The following is a 19,903-nucleotide window of genomic DNA, read 5'->3' on the forward strand; positions in this document are numbered from 1 at the left end:
GAGAGAGAGAGAGAGAGAGAGAGAGAGAGAGAGAGAGAGAGAGAGAGAGAGAGAGAGAGAGAGAGAGAGAGAGATATTAATTGTTATGCACTGTCAGTGTAAAAAGTTGTACACTATCAATGCATCATAATCATCCGTTTATATTACTTTTTAAGTGATTAAAATAAAAGTCAAACATTTTTAATAAATCAATAGTTATGATTAACTGACAATATAAAAAATCTTTACACTATCGGTATATATCAATTAAATTCATATATTATTATAAGTTAAAAAGCTAATCCAATAGGATTAAACGCATAGAGCTTAATTCTAACAATAAGATAATCATTTCTTATTATATACATAAATGTTCAATTTACGACTGAAAGGAAAATATGGGAGTATCAGAAATGTTCAAGGATCCCAAAGAACATAATTCTATAATAAAAAACAAAATTATATTGGTCACATTTGCCACATGTCGTTGTTTGATAAACATGGTTACATGATATAACACACGTGTCTCATTTGCCACTTGCCCTTGATGATGAGGATTTATTATTCCCATATCCACTGTCCCCACAATCTGGCAAATGAATTGTCTAAACAAATTCTTTGTTCTTCATTGTATTTTTATTTTCATTTGATCACTATAAATAGAATGTCCACAACAACAATCTTCATACTTACCACAAAACTTTGTATATTATAAACCAAGTCGCAAAGATGAATGTCAAGTCAGTTATATTCTTGTGCTTCCTCTCCGCACTACTTCTTATCGCTTCTGAAGCAACTGAACCGTCGAAAGATGAAAAACAAGGTACCTCATCTCAACAATAATGATGTACCTTATTTACTAAGATTTTCTAACAAAGTTTAATCATATTAGCATTATCTAAATGTGTTTGTACATTTGCAGCTACAATAGAGGCATCCAAGACAAAAGTTGGTGTAGATCGTTGGGGATTTGGTGGATTTCGTGGATTTCGTGGTAGACATGGCCATGGTAGACATGGCGGTGGACGTGGCGGTGGACGTGGCGGTGCACATGGTGGAGAAGGTTTAGTATTATCCTATATAGATATTTTGGTCGTTTTCTTCATTATTTTTTTTTCAGATTATAAATTTTTTTAAATCTGCCACACTATATATCATGAATACTGATCTATCTTATCTATTTATAGTCCTTACAAAATTTTTAGTAATTTTTTATAAGTGTTTGCATATACGCCAAAACAGAAGACTCCAAAACAAAAATTGGGGTAGATGTTTGGGGACCCTCCAGCGGCGGTGGACCCGGCGGTCACGGAAGTCCTGGCGGTGGACCTGGTGTTGGACGCAGTGTACCTGGAGGTCCTGGCAGTGGTGGAGGAGGATCACGTGGTGGTGGAGGAGGAGGAAGTGGAGGACACAAAGGAGGCAAACAAGGAGGGCGTGTGGGAAGTCCATGAAAACAATGAAACGTGCATACTGCATATGTGTATATGTAATAAGAAATGTAAAATAAAGCATGGAGTGTGTATCACTTGTCGTTGGACGAATGTTCCCTTTTCAACGACACATTATATTTAATAATGTTGTTACTATATCTAGTTAAACACTTGATCTTTAATTTTTGTGTTACTGTGTCGAAGTATCGAATTTAATATATTAAGTTGTGTTAGTGTATTGTTTCATATAAGATTTCGATTTAAATTTAATTTAGTAATGTTACTTATTTTGAATTTTTATAATTTTTGATTTTGGTTTGAAATTTAAATTAGGAGTAACCTTTATTTTTATAACTCATGAATAAGAAATTTTTCAGAGTTTGTGGGTAGAGAGAAATTCTGCAGAATTTAATTTTTTTTCTCCTTCATCATTCTTTACACTCTTTCTTTCTCTATTGTCTTTTTCTAATCTTATTAATCAAAATTTATTGAAATTCTTCGTAGATTTTAATGAATTTCTAAAAATACTTAACTGATAATCTCCAATAAATGTGTACACCTTAAGTACTAAACCAAAAACGTTTTAGGCAGATAGTTTAGTGTAACTTCAACTACTCACGTAAATAGTATTATTTCCTTTGCTTCTATTGGCAAGATTTGATCTCTTCAAATGGATGTTAACAATCTTACTGCAACACTCTATTTGAATTATTTAATATTATTTAATAATTTAATTATAATAATTTAATTGTATTATATGTGTTTTGAATGTTTGATGTAGTAATCGGGGACGGAGTCAGATATTTTGAAATTTGAGAGAAATATATTAATATATAAATTTATTTCTATTTATTTTTAAATCATAAATATTTATTATATTTATCTTTTAATGAAATTTATCTTTAAAAATATATTTAATAATTTTCTAAATTTTTTATATTTGTAATTTTCTAAATTTTATTATCAAAAAATATTTTTTTATATATTTTTTATGAGATTATAATATTAATATAAAATTCTATAAATAAATTTTTTTAAGATTAGAAAAAAACTATTTTGAAATTATAAAAAAAATAATTTAAATATATTTAATCAGATATGTTTTGATTTAATTATTAAAAATAAAAAATTCACATTAATTTTCTAACAATATCCTAAACAAATTGTTATATACTTTATTATTTTTACTTAATTTTTAATAATATCTTCATAATAATAATATTATTTTAATTAATTAAAATATATAATTTTAATTAAATATATTATTTTGATGAATTATATATATATATATATATATATATATATATATATATATATATATATATATATATATATATATATATATATATATATATATATATATATATATATTATATATATATATATATATATATATATATATATATATATATATATATATATAATATTAAAGTTTTAGGGGGAACATGCCCCTGGTATAAGTCCCTCTGTTCCTGATAGTAGGGGGATTTTGGGTATAATATAGTGTCCCTAGAATATTAAAGTTTTAAGTGAGTAATTAAATATATATATATTTTAGATAAATACTAACTTCTTTAATATTACTATTAAGTTAATATTATTTAATAATTTAATTATAACAATTTAATTGTATTATATGTGTTTTGAATGATTGATATATATATCATTATTATTATTTTAGATGAATACTAACTTCTTTAATATTACTATTAAGTTAATATTATAGTAACTTATAACAAGGTGAGGGGAGAACAGAAAGTTGGGAACCTATGTGAAAAAATTAGAAAAAGGATCGCCACTGTAAGAGGCAAGGGTAGGAAAAAGAAGAATAACACCATTGTAAAAGAGTTTGTAGCTTAAAATTCTAAGGTAAGGCGAGGAAATTATTTCTATAAGGGTGTCTAATCATGAGAGAGTAGTCTGGGGTCCTTACCCTCTTAGGTTGGTCTTATGCCATGTTATGATTGTTGTTGATTTGTTACCATGATTGTGAGGAATGAATTGTAATTATTGTGGCTATAAGAGTTGATATTTGTTAATGATGAATTTTGAATTATTGTTTAATTTTATTTTCTTGTATGTTACGGGTTTGAGATTGTTGGTGCATAAGGTGAAATGGATGATGATGGAAGAAGAGAGAGAAGAGAGAATAACAAACTTCTACTACTCTGCTAAAACGGTTACGATAAATGGTTGCACACACACCCACATACTGCTACACAGACTGCTCTTATAGCTATTACATTACTTAATGATTAACCACACTACTACTTATATACACAAACAATAATGCCACATAGGTGAATTACTAAAATATCAAGTTACCCTTCAACATCATCCCTTAATTCAGGATTTAACTAATCAAAACTAATAACACCAATTTCATCCCTTAAGTGGAGAAATTGATTAGTCTTGGTCGCTTTCGTTAGAACATCTGCTAGCTTCTTCTGAGTGCTCCAATGCATAACTTCTAGCATTCCATTATGAACCCGACTTCTCAGAAAATGATACTTAGTCTCAATATGTTTTCTTCTACCATGCAACACTGGTTTCTTGGAAAGATTTATTCCAGACTTGTTATCAATCATCGGCTTCAGAGGCTTGTTTACCTTTAGATCCTGCAATAAATTCATAAGCCAAGCAACTTCACACGCAGTCACAACACCTGCAATATATTCTACTTCACAAGTTGACAAAGAAACAATTGGTTGCTTCTTGGAACACTAAGAAATAAGAGTTCCCAAAAACCTAAACAAGTATCCAGAAGTACTTCTCCTGTCAACTCTGTCTCCACACCAATAAGAGGGTGAGTAACCCATCAACTTTGAATTAGCCTTTCCTCCAGAAGGAAACAAAACTCCATACTTCAGAGTTCCCTTTATATACCTCAGAATCCTGACAACAGCTTGATAATGGGACCACTTCGGTTTACTCATGAACATACCAAGCATTCCAACTGCATAACAAATGTCAAGTCTAGTATTACACAAATACCTTAAGAGCCAACCAACTGCTTGAAAGTTGTGGGATCTACATCATCACCTTCAGAATCAGAATCTAATTTGTGATTTATTTCTGACGGTGTGACAACATTCTTACAATTCAACAACTTTAATCTCTTAATAAGATCAAGTTCATACTTCAGTTGATGCAAAATGATACCCTTCTCAGAGTACATAAACTTCTTCCTTAGGAAATATGTCATCTTTCCTATATCAATTATCTCAAACCCATTCATCAGCACCTTCTTGAACTTAGCTATCTCATATTCAACTCTCTGTTAGAAATATGTCATCAACGCAGAGACACATCATAATCATATTTCCTTCAGAAACATGTTGAACATACAGACTATACTCCATCTCACACTTTCTGAATCTTTGATGCTTGAAAAAATGAATCAATCTTCAAATTCTAAGCACTAGAAGCGTGTTTTAGTCCATACAAGGACTTATGCAGCTTGTATACCATCTCTTCCTGATTATTTTTCTCATATCCAGGAGGTTGTGACACGTATACCTCTTCTTGCAATGGACCGTTCAGAAATTCAGATTTCACATATAAATGCATGAAAGGCCAATTCCTATTAACAACTATCACAATCACCAGTCTGATTGTCTCATGTCTCACTACAGGAGAAAAAACCTCAAAGTAGTCTAACCTAAGTTTCTATAGAAAATCTCTTGCCATTAACCTTGCTTTGTGCTTTCCAATTGATCCATTTGACTCTAGTTTCTCCTTGAAAACCCATCTGTCGCTAATGGATTTTTTGTCCTTTGGAAGCTTAGTAAACTCCCAAGTGTTTTTTCTTTCTATGGCCTCAAGTTCTTCTTTCATGGCCTTCAACTACATTTTCTTCTTAAGCTCTTCTTCAACACACACTGGTTCAGAGTCTACTAACATGGCACAATGAATGAATTCTCCTTCATAGTCTACTTTAGTGTCTTGCAACATGTCAAACTCTGCAAATCTCCTTGGAATGTTTCTAATTCTTTATGGCCTATGAACTTGTTCAGAATCTCCTTCGAATGCTAGAACGACATCAGATGTTAGAACCCCAGAAGTACCACCTTCAGAGGCATGACCACCTTCAAAGTCTGGAACATTCCCAGGGTCTAGATCTCCACCAGAGTCTGAATCACCATCGGAATCTGGATCAGAATCAGATTCACCTTTAGAGTTAGACTAGACTTTAGAGTCCGTTTTTTATTATGACAAACCTTTAGCTTCAGAGTCATCTTCTGACTCTGACTTATCTTCAAAACCCTCAGATTCTGACTCTTCTTCAAGACCTTCAGATTCTGACTCATCTTCTGATTCTGACTCATACTTAGAATCAGACTCGATTTCAAATTCAGAGTCATCTTCTGACTCTGACTCATATTCAGAGTCTCCTTCAGAATCAGAAATCTTCAATCACACAGGTTCATCATCATCAGATTCATAAGCTATCAATAACACATATTCATCATCAAAATTTCTTCTGGCTATGTTTGCTTCTTCTAATTTCCTTTCCTTGTTTGACAAACAAACGACATTGAAGTGGCCAAACTTCTTACAATAGTAGCACTAAACTTTATTTTTTTCATACTTCTCCTCCCCCTTTTGAGCACCCGTTTTCCTTCTAGAAGTTGAGGTTTCTGATTCCTAAACACCATTCAATCTTTTTTTGGCTTCTGGCCAAGACTTCTTCTGGTCCTTATTGACAAAATAAGCTTTTAGAGCCTTCTCTACCTCTCTCATATGTTTTTTCAATCATACGCAACTCTGTATTAATTCCTTTCAACATTTTTGATATCACTCATGCTTTCTCTGGTACTTTTCTTGATCTTAGCATGAATGTAGAAAGAGTTAGTGATATTTTCCCTTGTTATCAGCGTATAAAACCTCTTGTAGCTATAGATAAACCCTTAGATTTTACCTATATGTCTACCCATGTCTTCTGCTCGGCTCCCTATACCAATAAATCAAACTACCTTAACTGTTTAAATAAGGTAAAATCTAAGAAATGACAAATTTGGAAAGATCAAGGCCTTTTCGCCCTAATTGAATTAACTAGGGTAGGTCTAGTGTATAGCCAAAACATGTTGCTCGATGCGCTTCACTTTTGGGAGGGTTCCACAAACACCTTTCAATTGCGTTGTGGCATCATTACACCAAAATTGTTTAATGTGGCTGTCATTATTGGGCTTTGGCCAATTGGAGAAGTCTTTGATTCGTCTATCCAAAATTAAGACAATATTGGCTTTAAGTAAAAATGTGTTACCTTCACCAACTTCATCCTTGATCACTTCGACGAGACAACCAAGGAAGTTATAATGAAGAACACATTTCCTTTCTGCCCATATAGCTGTCACATTTCATTTTTTTCTCAAGTTCTTTGCAAGTAGAAAAAATGTTTGTCACTCTAGCCAACCAACTACACTCGGGAAGAAAAGTATGTTTAAGCCAATTAATTTTGGCATCACTCTATGAAGCTTCGAGCCTGGCATCTCATGCCATGAAAACATTTAGTCTCGCTATTAATCCCAATGGTACTCTTCTGCTTTTGGTCCCTTCTGGCTCCTTCAACTCTGGCTTAATTCCATGTTTGAGCCATCTTTAATGGCTATCAAACTAAACAAAACCTACTGAAGACACCAAAGAATGGTCAATCGAAGAAAGTAGACTCACCTTGCTCACTCCTACTGATAAAGGGATTTCCACACAAGAGAGCTTCAATGAATATTATATGATGTTGGCAAAGTGTTACATGTTCATTTCTCACATGGCTCCCTTCATGGGTAGACGTTATGGCCCTGCATGGTTCATAAGAGAATTCCATGCACTCGATGTTGAACACCAGGCTAAATCTATTGAGATCTGGAAAGTTTTTCTGACACAAAAACTATTGTCGACCATACTTTTGACCAAAAAAGGCCAAGTAGTTTTTGTTGGGTATCAACCTAACCTTGTGGCTCAAAATTTTGGTTTTGTGAAAATGGTTCTTTTGTGAAAATGTTTTAAGTGACATACAAAATTCTTATAAAAAAACCCTGCCCCAAAGAGTGGTCCTGACCAAGCCTGGTGCATACAGCTACCGGGGTCACCTTCATGTTGACATTGATCATGTCAAAGTTCTATCAGACATTGTTGATGGCGAGGCATTAAGGCTCGTTGAATTAAACTTTTCTCCTTTTATATCTCTTGGTCTAACCGTGTCATACTTCTTTGCAACTCTCGCTTTGATGAAGGCCACGAGAGACGTTTCTGATGTAAGTGATCAACCTAGCAAAGTGTCAAAGGTAATACTTGAATTTTCTCCTAACTTTGCATTCCTTGGTAGCAGTAATCTAACTCATGTGTCAATCTATAGAGTCAGAAAAAAGAGACCGTTTTGACCGTTGATGCCCCCAAAGGGAAGGCGAAACAAAAGAAGGGAGCCCCTATTGAAGATGAAGCAAAAAAAAAGGTTTTTGGATTGTCTGTTTTTATTTTCATTGGTAAAGCTCAAAAGTTTTGTATGAACAATACTTTGTTCTTTTAGGGTCGAAAGTGTGCAAACACTACAACCTCTTCACTGTATTCGTTGAAGAAAAGTAAGAAGGATGTGCATGCTGAAGTGTAGAAGAAAACTCAAGTTTAAATCTTTGACTCTCTATTTCTCTCTCGATCTTGCTTCTTCATATAGCTTAGCTCATTTCCATTTTTTTCAGGAAACTCAAGAGATGGAGGACGGTGATGATACTAAGTCATCTCTGAAGCTCCCTCAACTAGAATTCCCTCAACCTGAACAACCTCTTATTGCCACCTTTGAGCCCCGACAAACTGAGAAGAAGAAAAAGAAGAAACTAAGAAAAACTTACCTCTCTTGTTCTAGAAACACCTCCCAACAAAAAACTCAGGACGAGGCTTCTATAAAAACGAGGGCAATAGCATTGAAGTTCACTCCAATATCTTTCCTAAGCCAATGGGAAGTGTTGAGTCTGTGCTAGAGAAGAAATATTTCGATGACACCTTTGCACGAGCCATGGCATGTTAGAATTATTTTTCCTTTAAAAGCTTCATGATGACTCTACGTGTGTCAGCCAACTTCTCTTTTTTGTAGGGAGGTCTATCATACCCCAATTTTACCCCTAAATCAATAAATCAATGCATTCACAAGATATTTGCATCATCTACATATCATGACATGTATTTCTTTCCGCATAATGCCTAAAAATTCAACCATAGTAAAATTTTAATTTTTTAGACAGACCGGTTGAATCGATTTTCAATTGTGCCTGAAATTAGCGAGCGAAAAATTTCAAGTTCAGAATCGCAACTGTAGGTTTTATTTATCTACAATTCACGTAGTTCATTCTGGCATGGTCGTTTATTTTTTGCACTCGTTTGCGTTCGTATTTTGATCTTTCTGAGCCTTTTCACCAGGGTGTTTTTAACTGCAAAATTTTACCCGCATCTGTCTATTTTACTGAACTTTATTTTGCATAGATTTTTTTAATGCGTTCATTTTATTTTTTCCCGCATTTTTGCGCCAGATTTTTATTTGTTTTAATTCCTTTTATTTTTGTTTTTTTAATCAAAATAATTAAGGAAAATAAATAGAGACAAATAATTAATCATTTGATTTTTATTTGTTTTCACAAAAAAAGATTGGTTTTTTTTCTCAATTTAATTTTAAAACTCATTTTGATCTCACAAAATATCTAGGGGTATTCTTGACCAAATTAAGTTTCTAAAACCCTAAAATATTGCTATATATGTTATCTCGTGATTGACAATTGAAAAAAAATCCAAGACCAATGAGTGGAGCCCCCACCCTTGACAGCTAATATGTCTCTCAAATTTGAAAGAAATGGAAAAAGAACCTTGAATCCATCTTTCCGTAACATGCAAAAAGACCATCACACTAACCTACATCCACTTTCCAATACTCTCCCTCAACATACTACATCATCTTCTTCACCATATATCATCTCCTTCATGTAAACAAAAACCTCATCCTACTGTACATAACAAATATCACCTTCCATATCTCATTCTTCTTCCAACACCTCACAAAATCGGCCACGAAAATCCACTTAAAATGAAGAACACCCACCCACGTGAAACCTTAGTGTGCATACTCTCAATACTCACTCAAACAACCCAATCACACACAGCCGCGCCCAATCAAACTTTCCCAGTTTTTGGATCTCACCAAAAGTAAGATAAAAAGAAGTGTAAAAAAAGAAGAAAAATTGATATTCTTTTCTTCTCCAAGTGACCACATCTCACAACTACCAAAAAGATATTCTTCCTGCAACTCATACACATCCCTCTCTCATTTTTTGAAGTAAAAAAGGTGATGAAAAAATAAGAATGAAAGAGTGGAGAACAGTTGAAAGGAGGGAAATGCAGTGGAAGAATTTGCACCGAACCTCCCTCCCCCCCCCCTCTCTCAAATATCAAATAGAAAGAAATAAATAAAAACAAATATCAAATAGAAAGAATTTTCCTTGAAAACTCTTTCCATTTCTCTTTATCTCAAATACTCCTTCCTCACTCCTTCACAACAACACCCTCACTCCATACTCCATCCTCCCTCCTTCACTAACCATCTAAGCTTCATGTAACCTTCACGACTCCATATAACATAACACACTTCGCTGCACCTCGTCTTCTTCAACCAAAACACACTGCAACCACCATACTCCTACCATCCAATTTCTTCATTTATACACCCATTCAAATCTCTCTCATTTTCAAAATCTCAAAAATGCCAAAACTCTCTCTCTCTCTCTGAAGCGATCAAAGTGAGAGATAATTTGAGGAAAGGAGCAAAAGAGTTTGACAACTAGTAAAACCCCATCATCCCTCAAAGACAAGAACACGAAGAAACCCACTTCTCGTTCCTCCCTTCATCTCTCTATTTTATTATTCACTACTAAAAAAAGTAGATACAATGACGCCACCATTACCACATTCCCTCAAATTTAATCCTCCTATATGATTTTTTTTAATTAAACGTTGTTAATTTATTATCACGGTTTTCTAAATCATGGTGGTGATATAATTTGATGTTGCATGAGTTCGACTCTCAATGCCTGCTATTTCGTGATTTCTTTAGAATTTAGCATCGTCCTTCATTTTTATTTAATCAAAGATATATATATATATATATATATATATATATATATATATATATATATATATATATATATATATATATATATATATATATATATATATATATATATATATATATATATATATATATATATATATATATATATATATATATCACTACAATTCTTTAAACCAACATTTGCTTAATTATGAATTTAGCAACCTTCTCTTTTTTATGGAATTTATTAGACCTGGGATTCCCGACTTTTAAAATTTCAACTTGTTGAAACCTATATGTCAATTGAGCCATATCTCTCATATATTGATTATTTAGTTTCTTTCTAATACATTAATCTAGACCCTCAGCATCCATTTCGACCAATTCATGTTCAATCACTTGCGTAAAACACCTTTTCCTTTAACAGTCTGAACCTATTTAGACAATCGCCAATTGACTCGGGCGCCTTACACTTACCAATTCTTTGAGGCTAATCTTCGACTGTCCCATATAAAACTATTTATGGAACACTCTCTCCAATTGATTCCAATTATGTATGGAGTGAGAAGGGAGTGTAGTGAGCCATGTAAAGGGTTTTTCTGTTAAGGAAATTGGAAAAAATATCATTTTTAAATTCTCATTATTTGCTATTTTGCCTGCTTCAGTTTGGTATCGAGCAATATGTTCGACAGTTAATTCACTTGTATCTCCTACAAACTTGGTGAACTTAGGAACTTTCCAGCCCATATGGAATTCAGCTTGCAACACATATTCAAACAAAGGAGACACACAATTTTTCCTATGAAGGCTTACACTAAGGCCATTCTGGGCTAGGATGTTGTTGACCATCTGGCCTAAATTATTTTTCCCCCTTAGATTATCTTGTCGAACGTTCCTGACTACCTCCTCAGCATCTTGGTCCCTATTTACCATAAATATTCTTGGGTTGACTTGACCTATATACTCTTCTTCTCCTCCATGCATATGAGGTCTGGTAGGTCGAAGACCCTCTTGCTGTTGTTGCCATTGGTTAACACGGGATACCCCATTGTCAGGTACCCTTATTGGTCTGGCTTGCACAATTTGAGGAATTGGTTGTGCCTGGGCCTGAGGGGCGCCGAAAAAATTGGTTATTCGACCCATTTGATTAGTAAATAATTGGTAACTTTGGTTAGTGTTATGAATTAGAGGATTGAACACTGTATCGATTTGCTGAGTAGGCATTTTAACCATCTCGTGGTTACTTTCATCCATTTGTTATCTTATGGACAACATGGAATTTGTTGTTAGAGTAGACATATTTAGAGGGACAAACCAAATCCTTCTAGGTTATGCTATTTAACCAGGGTTGCTAATAGTATACCTTGACGCCACATATGGGTTCAAAGGAGACTTTATCGTTGCATTATTATTTACATACGTTCACGCGTTACTCTGTAATCCTGTCATCATCGCAGTTGACATACCGTTAGGAAAATCCCTAGAAACTAGTGGTGTCGTAAAAACTGACACATAAGAAGGCCTAGGATTTCCTATTGTAATGTGTGTGGCACTGCGAGTGGTTGGAATGCTTGTTGCAGCAAGCAATGAAACCACCACTCCTGTTAAGGATGTCACACTCATTATTGGTATAAGGATAGTTTCATTGGTTCCTATGGGATTTGAACTCCTCGTCGTTCCAATTGTCGATCCGACCGGTTGTTCGGTGTATGGAATGTTATTTTGGGGAAGTGAAGTGTTCTTAGGGAGAATCATTTTGGCTAGAGTTCTACCATTCCTCAAGTACATAAAAGTCCAGACACATAAAATATTTTTTAACACAAGAAAAGACTGACAAAAAAGAAATACAATACTACACGTTTTAAAAGGAAAAAAGTCAAAAATTTGCACAAATAGGTCCCACTAGACGTGCCAATTTGTTCACCGGTGATTTTGATAAACAATCACTTAGTTTTAAATTTATTGTTTGAAGGACCAAACTAGTAAATCATAGGGCAAGTTGTGCAAATTTTTTGGGAAAAAGAAGTGTGCATTAATGTTGTCGAGTATTTGTGTTGACTACTTTGGAAAAAAAATATTAAGTTTGAAAGTAAATGTAACAGTAATTTCAACTAAGTCGACATGGTAACTTTAATAAATTAAAAAAAAAGGTAAATGTAGATGAAATGAGAAGAACTTTATTTGCATAAGTAAATGTTGGTAGGCAAGTACATTTTCTTTAGAGATCTGTTTCTCGTTTGTGTATAGTACTTTGAGTTTGTATTGAAGTTTACAATATTTTTGCCACTCCGAATCCTGACACTAGATTCCCTATTAATAGTACTATGAAACTAACTACCTTCAACGTTCAACTGTCTTCCATTCGACATGTCACCTCTACATGCTTCATTTGCCTTCGATTGATCTCCATGTGTCTTTGGAGTTCTGGATAAGACCAAAAAATTGTTATTTGGATTGATTTTGAATTTTCTTAGGTCGAATTTCCTTCGATCGGTCGAATTGGTCAACAACCAACTCTTGGAAACTTTCCTAAGTACTAGACCAAATCCTCAGTATTTCGAACGTTGATGCTTTGTCCCAATGTTTTTGGTCGAAGGACATGAAATCTTATCTAACGCTTTATACAAAAATTTCAACTAATTCCTTTGTCGAGTTAGTAAATTGAAATTTCTTGACTAACACGCACAAATTAAGAAAGAATAAGTCATTTATTGCTCCCATGTTCCTAATCATGGAATAGTGGAATCCACCTCTTAGCTTGCTAGCCCAAGCCCAAGAGATCATCTATAAATACCTTAGTTCATAATTGAGGAGGACATTAACTAATTACACAAGAAATAGATATATAGAGTAAGAAGACACTAATCTTCATTTTACTTTTAGCAAATACAATTGTCCTCATATTCGAGGAATATGTGATATATTTCTTAATTAAAAATTAAAATTAAAATTAAGACTTTTAATGGAAGTGATTTTATCTCACTTGGTGAGTTCACCAAATTACATTTTTATTAGGTAATATAATATTTGTAGTAGCGCGTCTGCACTTTCTCAAGTCGTAATCCCAATACAAAAACCCTACCCAACTTTCTGAAAGATTTCCAATTTACTATGCGACAACTAGATACTAGAGTAACTGTTTTGGATCAATCATATCCCTAATATTGAAAAATCCCAATTACCATTCTTAGATCAATAATCCTAGACCACGACTATTTAATTTAGTCTAACTCTTAAGCTTGCATTGGATCCACGCTATGATTTATTAAGTACTGTTTAATCTGACGGCTTCTCGCGTTCAATACCTAGAAACGAGGGACTTCCTCAACCGTCCATTACATAAATCATCACACTTGAAAGTCTAATATATAATTTGAACCAAAATTAACTCTACTCCTTTTTAATATATTAACTTATTTGAACGAAGAATCTTAACCTTACATTTCCACTCTCCTGCATCGGAGACCAGCACAGATTTCATCTCATCAGATTCACCAACAATTCTAACTTTTGAACATAACATTTACATTTTTATATATAATTAATATGGTGTTGTGCGGGTGAATGAAAGAGGGTATATCTAACATTTATCTTGAAAATCATCCTTCGATAAAAGGTCATTTTCCACTTGCCATTTGTTTGATAAACTTGGTAACTTGATATCACACACGTGTCTCAGTCTAACACTTTAATTGATAAGTCGGTGATGATGAGGATTCATTATTACCCTATCATTGTTCCCACAAACAGCCAAATGAATCGTCTAACCAGATTCTTTTTTGTTCTTCATTTGATCACTATAAAAAGCATGTCCACAACAACAATCATCACACTTACAACAAAACTTGTTATATTATAACCAAAGTTACAAAAATGAATGTCAAGCCTGTTATCTTCTTGTGCTTCCTCTATGTACTACTTCTTATCGCTTCTGAAGCAACTGAACCGTCCAAAGATGAAAAACAAGGTACTTCAGCAATTCTGAATAACCTGAATCCGCCACCCTTTTTTTTTAAAGAAATACTATATTGAGATTAGGAATATTAGAAAAATGTTTGTATATATGAAGCAGATAAAACAGAAGTAGCTGAAACAAAGGTTGGGATAGACGGCTGGGAAGGAAGACCTCTCAGAGGACCAGGTGGCGGTGGACCAGGCGGAGGGGGACCAGGTGGTGGAGGACCAGGCGGAGGGGGACCAGGTGGCGGAGGACCAGGCGGAGGAGGACCAGGTGGCGGTGGTCCAGGTGGAGGAGGACCAGGTGGCGGTCGAGGAGGTGGTGGGCCTCACGGAGGACCCGGTGGCGACGGACCAGGCGGTGGAGGGCCAGGAAGAGGACCCCCAGGCGGTGGAGGGCCAGGAAGAGGACCCCCAGGAGGAGGAGGACCACGCAGAGGTCCAGGCGGCCCTGGCGGTGGAGGAGGTGGACGACACGGTGGTGGAGGTTAGTTCTCCAATATATATTATTAGCATATCCTAAATTATACTAATTTTTTCATACCAAGAAATTTTCAAAATCGGCCACACTATTTATCACGAAGAGTGAAGCATCTTATTTTCTCTACTCGCTAGTCGCTACTAAATTGTTATTAGCAATATCCAAAGAGTTGATATTAGCAATATCTAAAAAGTTGTTGTATATTTGCAGTGGATAAAACTGAAGAATCCAAACCCAAGGTTGGTGGAAGTGGACAAGGTGGAGGAGGATCACATGGTGGTGGAAGTGGACACGGTGGAGGAGGAGGAGGAGGTGGAGGACACGGAGGAGGCAAAAAAGGAGGGGGTGTGGGAAGTCCGTGAAAACAATGACACGTGCATGCATGTGTGTAAATAACGTTGTAGAATAAAGCATGGAGTGTATCATACTTCATGGCTAGTTTGTTGTAGGATGAATGTTCCCTTTTAACTAAAAAGTTTTAATTAAGAATGTTGCTACTTATATCTAAATAACCACTTGATGTTTAAAGTACTTGTTGAGAAATAAATGAGATTTAATGAAAGAAACCTGAGTCAAAGAAAGAGTAAATTAGAGAAAATAAAAGTTTTTCTAATTTCTTTAATTCTCATTTGGATAAAAATTATATGTATAATGTATTATCCCATTAAGACAAAAATATATTAAACCAACAACTATTATATTAAACTAATAACTATTTATTAATTTTATATATATTATTGTATTAATTTTATAAATACTATTTATCAACAAAAATAGCTTAATTTTTTTTTTAATTTTATTCATTATATAATTAAAGTTTTATGATACATAACATAAATTTGTTAAATATTGAAATTTTTATTTAATATTAATTATCTATAAATTTTAAAAAAATTAATTTAAGATAAAATAAAAATAGTTTTAATCATATAAATATGCAAAATTAAATTCTGATAGTCTCTTTCAACTTACAAAAATATATTAATAATATTTAATTAAAAATAATTTTAAATATAATTAAAATTCAATATAAAATAAATATAATTAATTTAGATAAACGCGCATACCTCAATCTCATTATATAATACGGTATATACACTTTTAAATATGATATGGGTAATTTAAAAATGTTTCAACAGACTATAATTGAAGATATTACAAAATAACAAATATAAGTTAGACACAGAAATGTATATGCTATGAAACATTGTGAAAGAACTCTTTAATAAATTAGACAGAAATGTAAATGCTTATCTCTCAATGTTGTGAAAGACCTCTTTAAAAATTATATTTGTTTCCTATTTTATTTATTCTTGCCTTAATATTTTAAGACTTTCTTTAAAATTGACTATAAATTGTCACATAAATTTAATCATGACTCAGTTAGAAAATATAAATCAACAAAGTAGCAATAAACACGTCACGTTTTAAATTTTTCTTTTTTGAAAAATATCTTATATTTTTTTGGTTTAATTGGAGGGATAAGTATCTAGAAGTCATGTCTTCGAATCTTAGTAACTATATTTTAATATATTTTAATATTTAAATTTTTTGTATGACTCTTAATTTAATTGAAAATTAAGGAGTATAGTATTTAGAGGACAAATTTTCGAATCTCAATGATTATATTTTAGCATTTTTTAAATTTGTTTTTAAAAAAATTATGATCTATTATATCGGTTGGTTTTGGTGCAAACCGAAGAGTAAGTATTTAAGGGGCTCACTTACAATTTTAACAACTATATTTTATCATCTTTTAAATTTTTTTAATGATCTATTATCTCGATTTTGCTGAAAACTGAAGGATAAAGTAGAATACTTTTTTTTATATATGATTCTCGTGAAACTCTCACTAATCAATCAAAACGTGAATGACATAACTATTCAACTTAGATGTGAAGTGCTGAAATTTAAACTTAACATCGAAAACAATGATATATTGAAAGCGAGAGCACGAAAATATTTCAATGTGGTTTTCTAATGTAATCATTTCCTTAGTAATTCCTTGTTTAAAATGTTAAATATTCGTTAGGAAAATATGAAAGTAACTTATTAATGTAAGTTGTAGTTGTATCAAGTAAAATGTTAAATATTGTTGTTGTTGAAATTTAATATTTAACGATTCTATTGATTTTGTTTATTGTTGTTGTTTTTATTATTAAGATTTAATGTTTAAGAATTCTATCAATTTTGTTTTTGTTGGTGTTGTTGGTGTTGATGATGAGGAAGATTTAGAATTTGTCAATAAAATTGATGTGTTGCATATTAAAACAAAGAAAGAAAAACAAGTTAAAACCAAATTTTCTAAAACATAACTTTACCCCTCAGTTATTGTTTAAAACCAAGGTAAAAAATATCACAGTTTTGAAAATACAAAAAATGGAGTAGTTGGGGATCGAATACATGACCATTGTCACCTTTTCTCTCGATTATTCAAAAATCGAGGGGTAAAGTGGAAGGTTTTCATGTCTCCCTTCGTTTCCTCACTTGTATAACCGAGATTATATTCCCTTCACGTCCGAGGTGAAATGGGGTTATTTGTAGTAGTGGGTTATGATGATTGTGAAGATGGTTGGTTCCAAAGGAGAGATTATTGGAGGGGGTTGAGGTAAGGATGATAGAGTTTTCCTAGATCCAGAACTTAAGGGAGCTTCAAAAATAGGAGACTTACTTGGAGCGGAGGAGCTCAGAGGCACAAGTTGCTTCTGAGATGCTGAAGAATCTCCAAGCTTTAGAGTCTTTTTCTTCTTCTTCTCAGAGAGATCTCTCTTCCTCTTCATGAAGTTCGGTGGTTGTTCTGGTACCCAATCCAGAGTGAATCCAGAGATATCAATACCATGGGTTGCTAGATCTTAAAGGTAGTGAGTTATTACCTCGGAGGGATCAATCTTAGAGAAAAGATACATCCCATGAGATATCTCCCTATGATCCTTTAGAGCGTCCCATGAGGTGTCCAAGATGGGTTTGACTCTGACCTTGTCAATAATTCTTATGCTCTTCAGATTTTTGGCATTCAGAGGCTTGCCCACATCCACCGTAACATCTTCCATCATGTTAATAGAGATGAGGTGTTCCACCATCCCACACTCTATCAACACATCGGAAATTAACCTCCATAGAGGGATGTAATTTTGGGCTTCATATTATTCCTTGTATCTCTGACGGAATCCCTCAGATATTTGAAGAGGAGGGAGGGAAGATTCAGCACCAACCCTTTGTGCAGACAGTACATAAAACACTTCTGAACTGTATTTATGTAGTCAGATGAGTTGGACGTTGAACGATGGTGGATAGTTCCCAAAATGGTCTTCAATCAAACCCTCAGATTCTGGTGAAGTTCCTTGCTCTTTGAAGTTTTCCCTTTTGGGTTCTGATTGAATATTGTATGGATGATTTCCTGGGACATATACTTTGCTCTAGGGTTGATGTTGCATATCCTTCTCCCCCTACAGTTTCCATGTCCAGAAGCTTCACAATGGACTTCTTTATGATTATCATCTTGAACCCCAAGACGTAGAAGACGATGGAGTGGTCGTCCCAGTCAGCGAACCTCCAGAATTACTTTACAAGGAATGTGTAAACTAGACCATAGAGCCTTTTGAAGTAGTTTCCCCAACCTTGTTTCTCCAATTCTTCAGTAAGATCAATTCCATTTCTTTTAAGGTTGTCAAAATCAACCAAGAGTTCGCATAATACTTCCATATTTTCAAACGGAGTGGCAAGATTTATGTGAGGGGGGCGATCAAGAACATGAGGTTCTTGGTATGAAGTTGCTGAAGGCGTAGTAATTAGGGTTGTAACCTACTGTGGAGCTTCAACTTGTTGTTCAACAACATCCATTTGCTGAGAATATTCAAAGACTTATTGTTGTTGAGGATCCATTTGCAGTTGTTAAAATTGCAGAGAGAATGAGGGCAAGAGGTTAGTGTACGTTGTGAGAGTGAAAAGTGTGAAAGTGGGAAATATCGTAATATATATACATAGTCAAAACATATGCAAATGGACAGTGTTAAAGGTAAAGTAATGATAATTTCTGAAATATAAGTTGACAAGCGTGGGGAGAATTAAATGCATCTAATGATGGTTGTCTAATCTCAAAAATATGCACACTGCTCGAGGGGTTCTCAACCGTTTTCCTCTTGAGTTCTGAGCTAGACAGTTGTCTAGAAGATCCAAAGCCACACGTTTGAGAGACCATGTGTTGATGTTTCTAAAATTAAGAATGCCAAAGGGTTTCTGATTCAAAAGGTTTCTAATCCAGATAACATCTAACTTGTGGAAGTATCAGAACCAGAACCTGATACACATCATATGTTTAAGTCAGAGTCTATTTTAACATTAAGGGAGAGACATAAGTTCAAATTCATTCTGGGAAATCTGCCTTATTTAAATGTTTCAGAATGAAAAGAAATCTATCTTCAGCTAAGGGTTTTGTGAAGATATCAGCCAATTGATGGGTTGTATCTATGAATTTTAAAATTATTATCCCTTTCTGAACACAGTCTTTGATAAAATAATGTTTAATTTCTATGTGCTTCACTCTGGAATGTAAAATAGGATTCTTACTTAAACATATAGCACCAGTGTTATCACAAAAGATGTAGATGTTACTCTCATCGATCTGAAAGTCCTCAAGCTGATTCTTCATCCATAGCATCTGAGTGCTACATAGTGAAGCTGAAATGTATTCTGCTTTTGCATTTGAGAGTGCAATGGTTGATTGTCTTTTGCTAGCCCATGAGATGAGGTTTCCTCCCAGAAACTGACAGGTCCAAGATGTGCTTTTGTGTTCCAATTTGTCTCCAGCGTAATCTACATCACAGTACCCAGAAAGCCTATACTCTGATGTTTTCTTATACATCAGGCCAAGGTTAGATGTTCCTTTCAGATACCTCAGGATTCTCTTAACAGCTGTTAAGTGAGATTCCCTTGGATCTGACTGAAATCTAGCACAGAGACACACGC

The 19,903-nt window shown here is 33.9% G+C and overlaps 2 protein-coding genes across 5 annotated transcripts; both read left to right on the forward strand.

Moving 5' to 3' along the window:
• Positions 1–633: 633 nt before the first annotated feature.
• On the forward strand, positions 634–1,568 carry LOC127118077 (glycine-rich protein DOT1). The gene is made up of 3 exons (XM_051048219.1): positions 634–802; positions 902–1,042; positions 1,222–1,568. The coding sequence occupies exons 1-3, from the start codon at positions 709–711 to the stop codon at positions 1,431–1,433; spliced, it is 447 nt and encodes a 148-aa protein (XP_050904176.1). The 5' UTR covers positions 634–708; the 3' UTR covers positions 1,434–1,568.
• A 12,729-nt stretch (positions 1,569–14,297) lies between these two features.
• Positions 14,298–15,450, forward strand: LOC127118078 (uncharacterized). Of its 4 annotated transcripts, none has more exons than XM_051048222.1 (4): positions 14,298–14,467; positions 14,570–14,647; positions 14,681–14,944; positions 15,149–15,450. In XM_051048222.1, the coding sequence occupies exons 1-4, from the start codon at positions 14,374–14,376 to the stop codon at positions 15,298–15,300; spliced, it is 588 nt and encodes a 195-aa protein (XP_050904179.1). In that variant the 5' UTR covers positions 14,298–14,373; the 3' UTR covers positions 15,301–15,450. The 4 variants fall into 4 exon arrangements, with proteins under 4 accessions (XP_050904179.1, XP_050904177.1, XP_050904180.1 ...); XM_051048220.1 differs by having other exon boundaries at positions 14,570–14,641; positions 14,672–14,944; XM_051048223.1 differs by having other exon boundaries at positions 14,573–14,647.
• The last annotated feature ends 4,453 nt before the right edge of the window (positions 15,451–19,903 follow it).

Source organism: Lathyrus oleraceus, chromosome 2 (genome assembly GCF_024323335.1).
Source record: "Lathyrus oleraceus cultivar Zhongwan6 chromosome 2, CAAS_Psat_ZW6_1.0, whole genome shotgun sequence".
NCBI classification, from domain to species: Eukaryota; Viridiplantae; Streptophyta; class Magnoliopsida; order Fabales; family Fabaceae; genus Lathyrus; species Lathyrus oleraceus.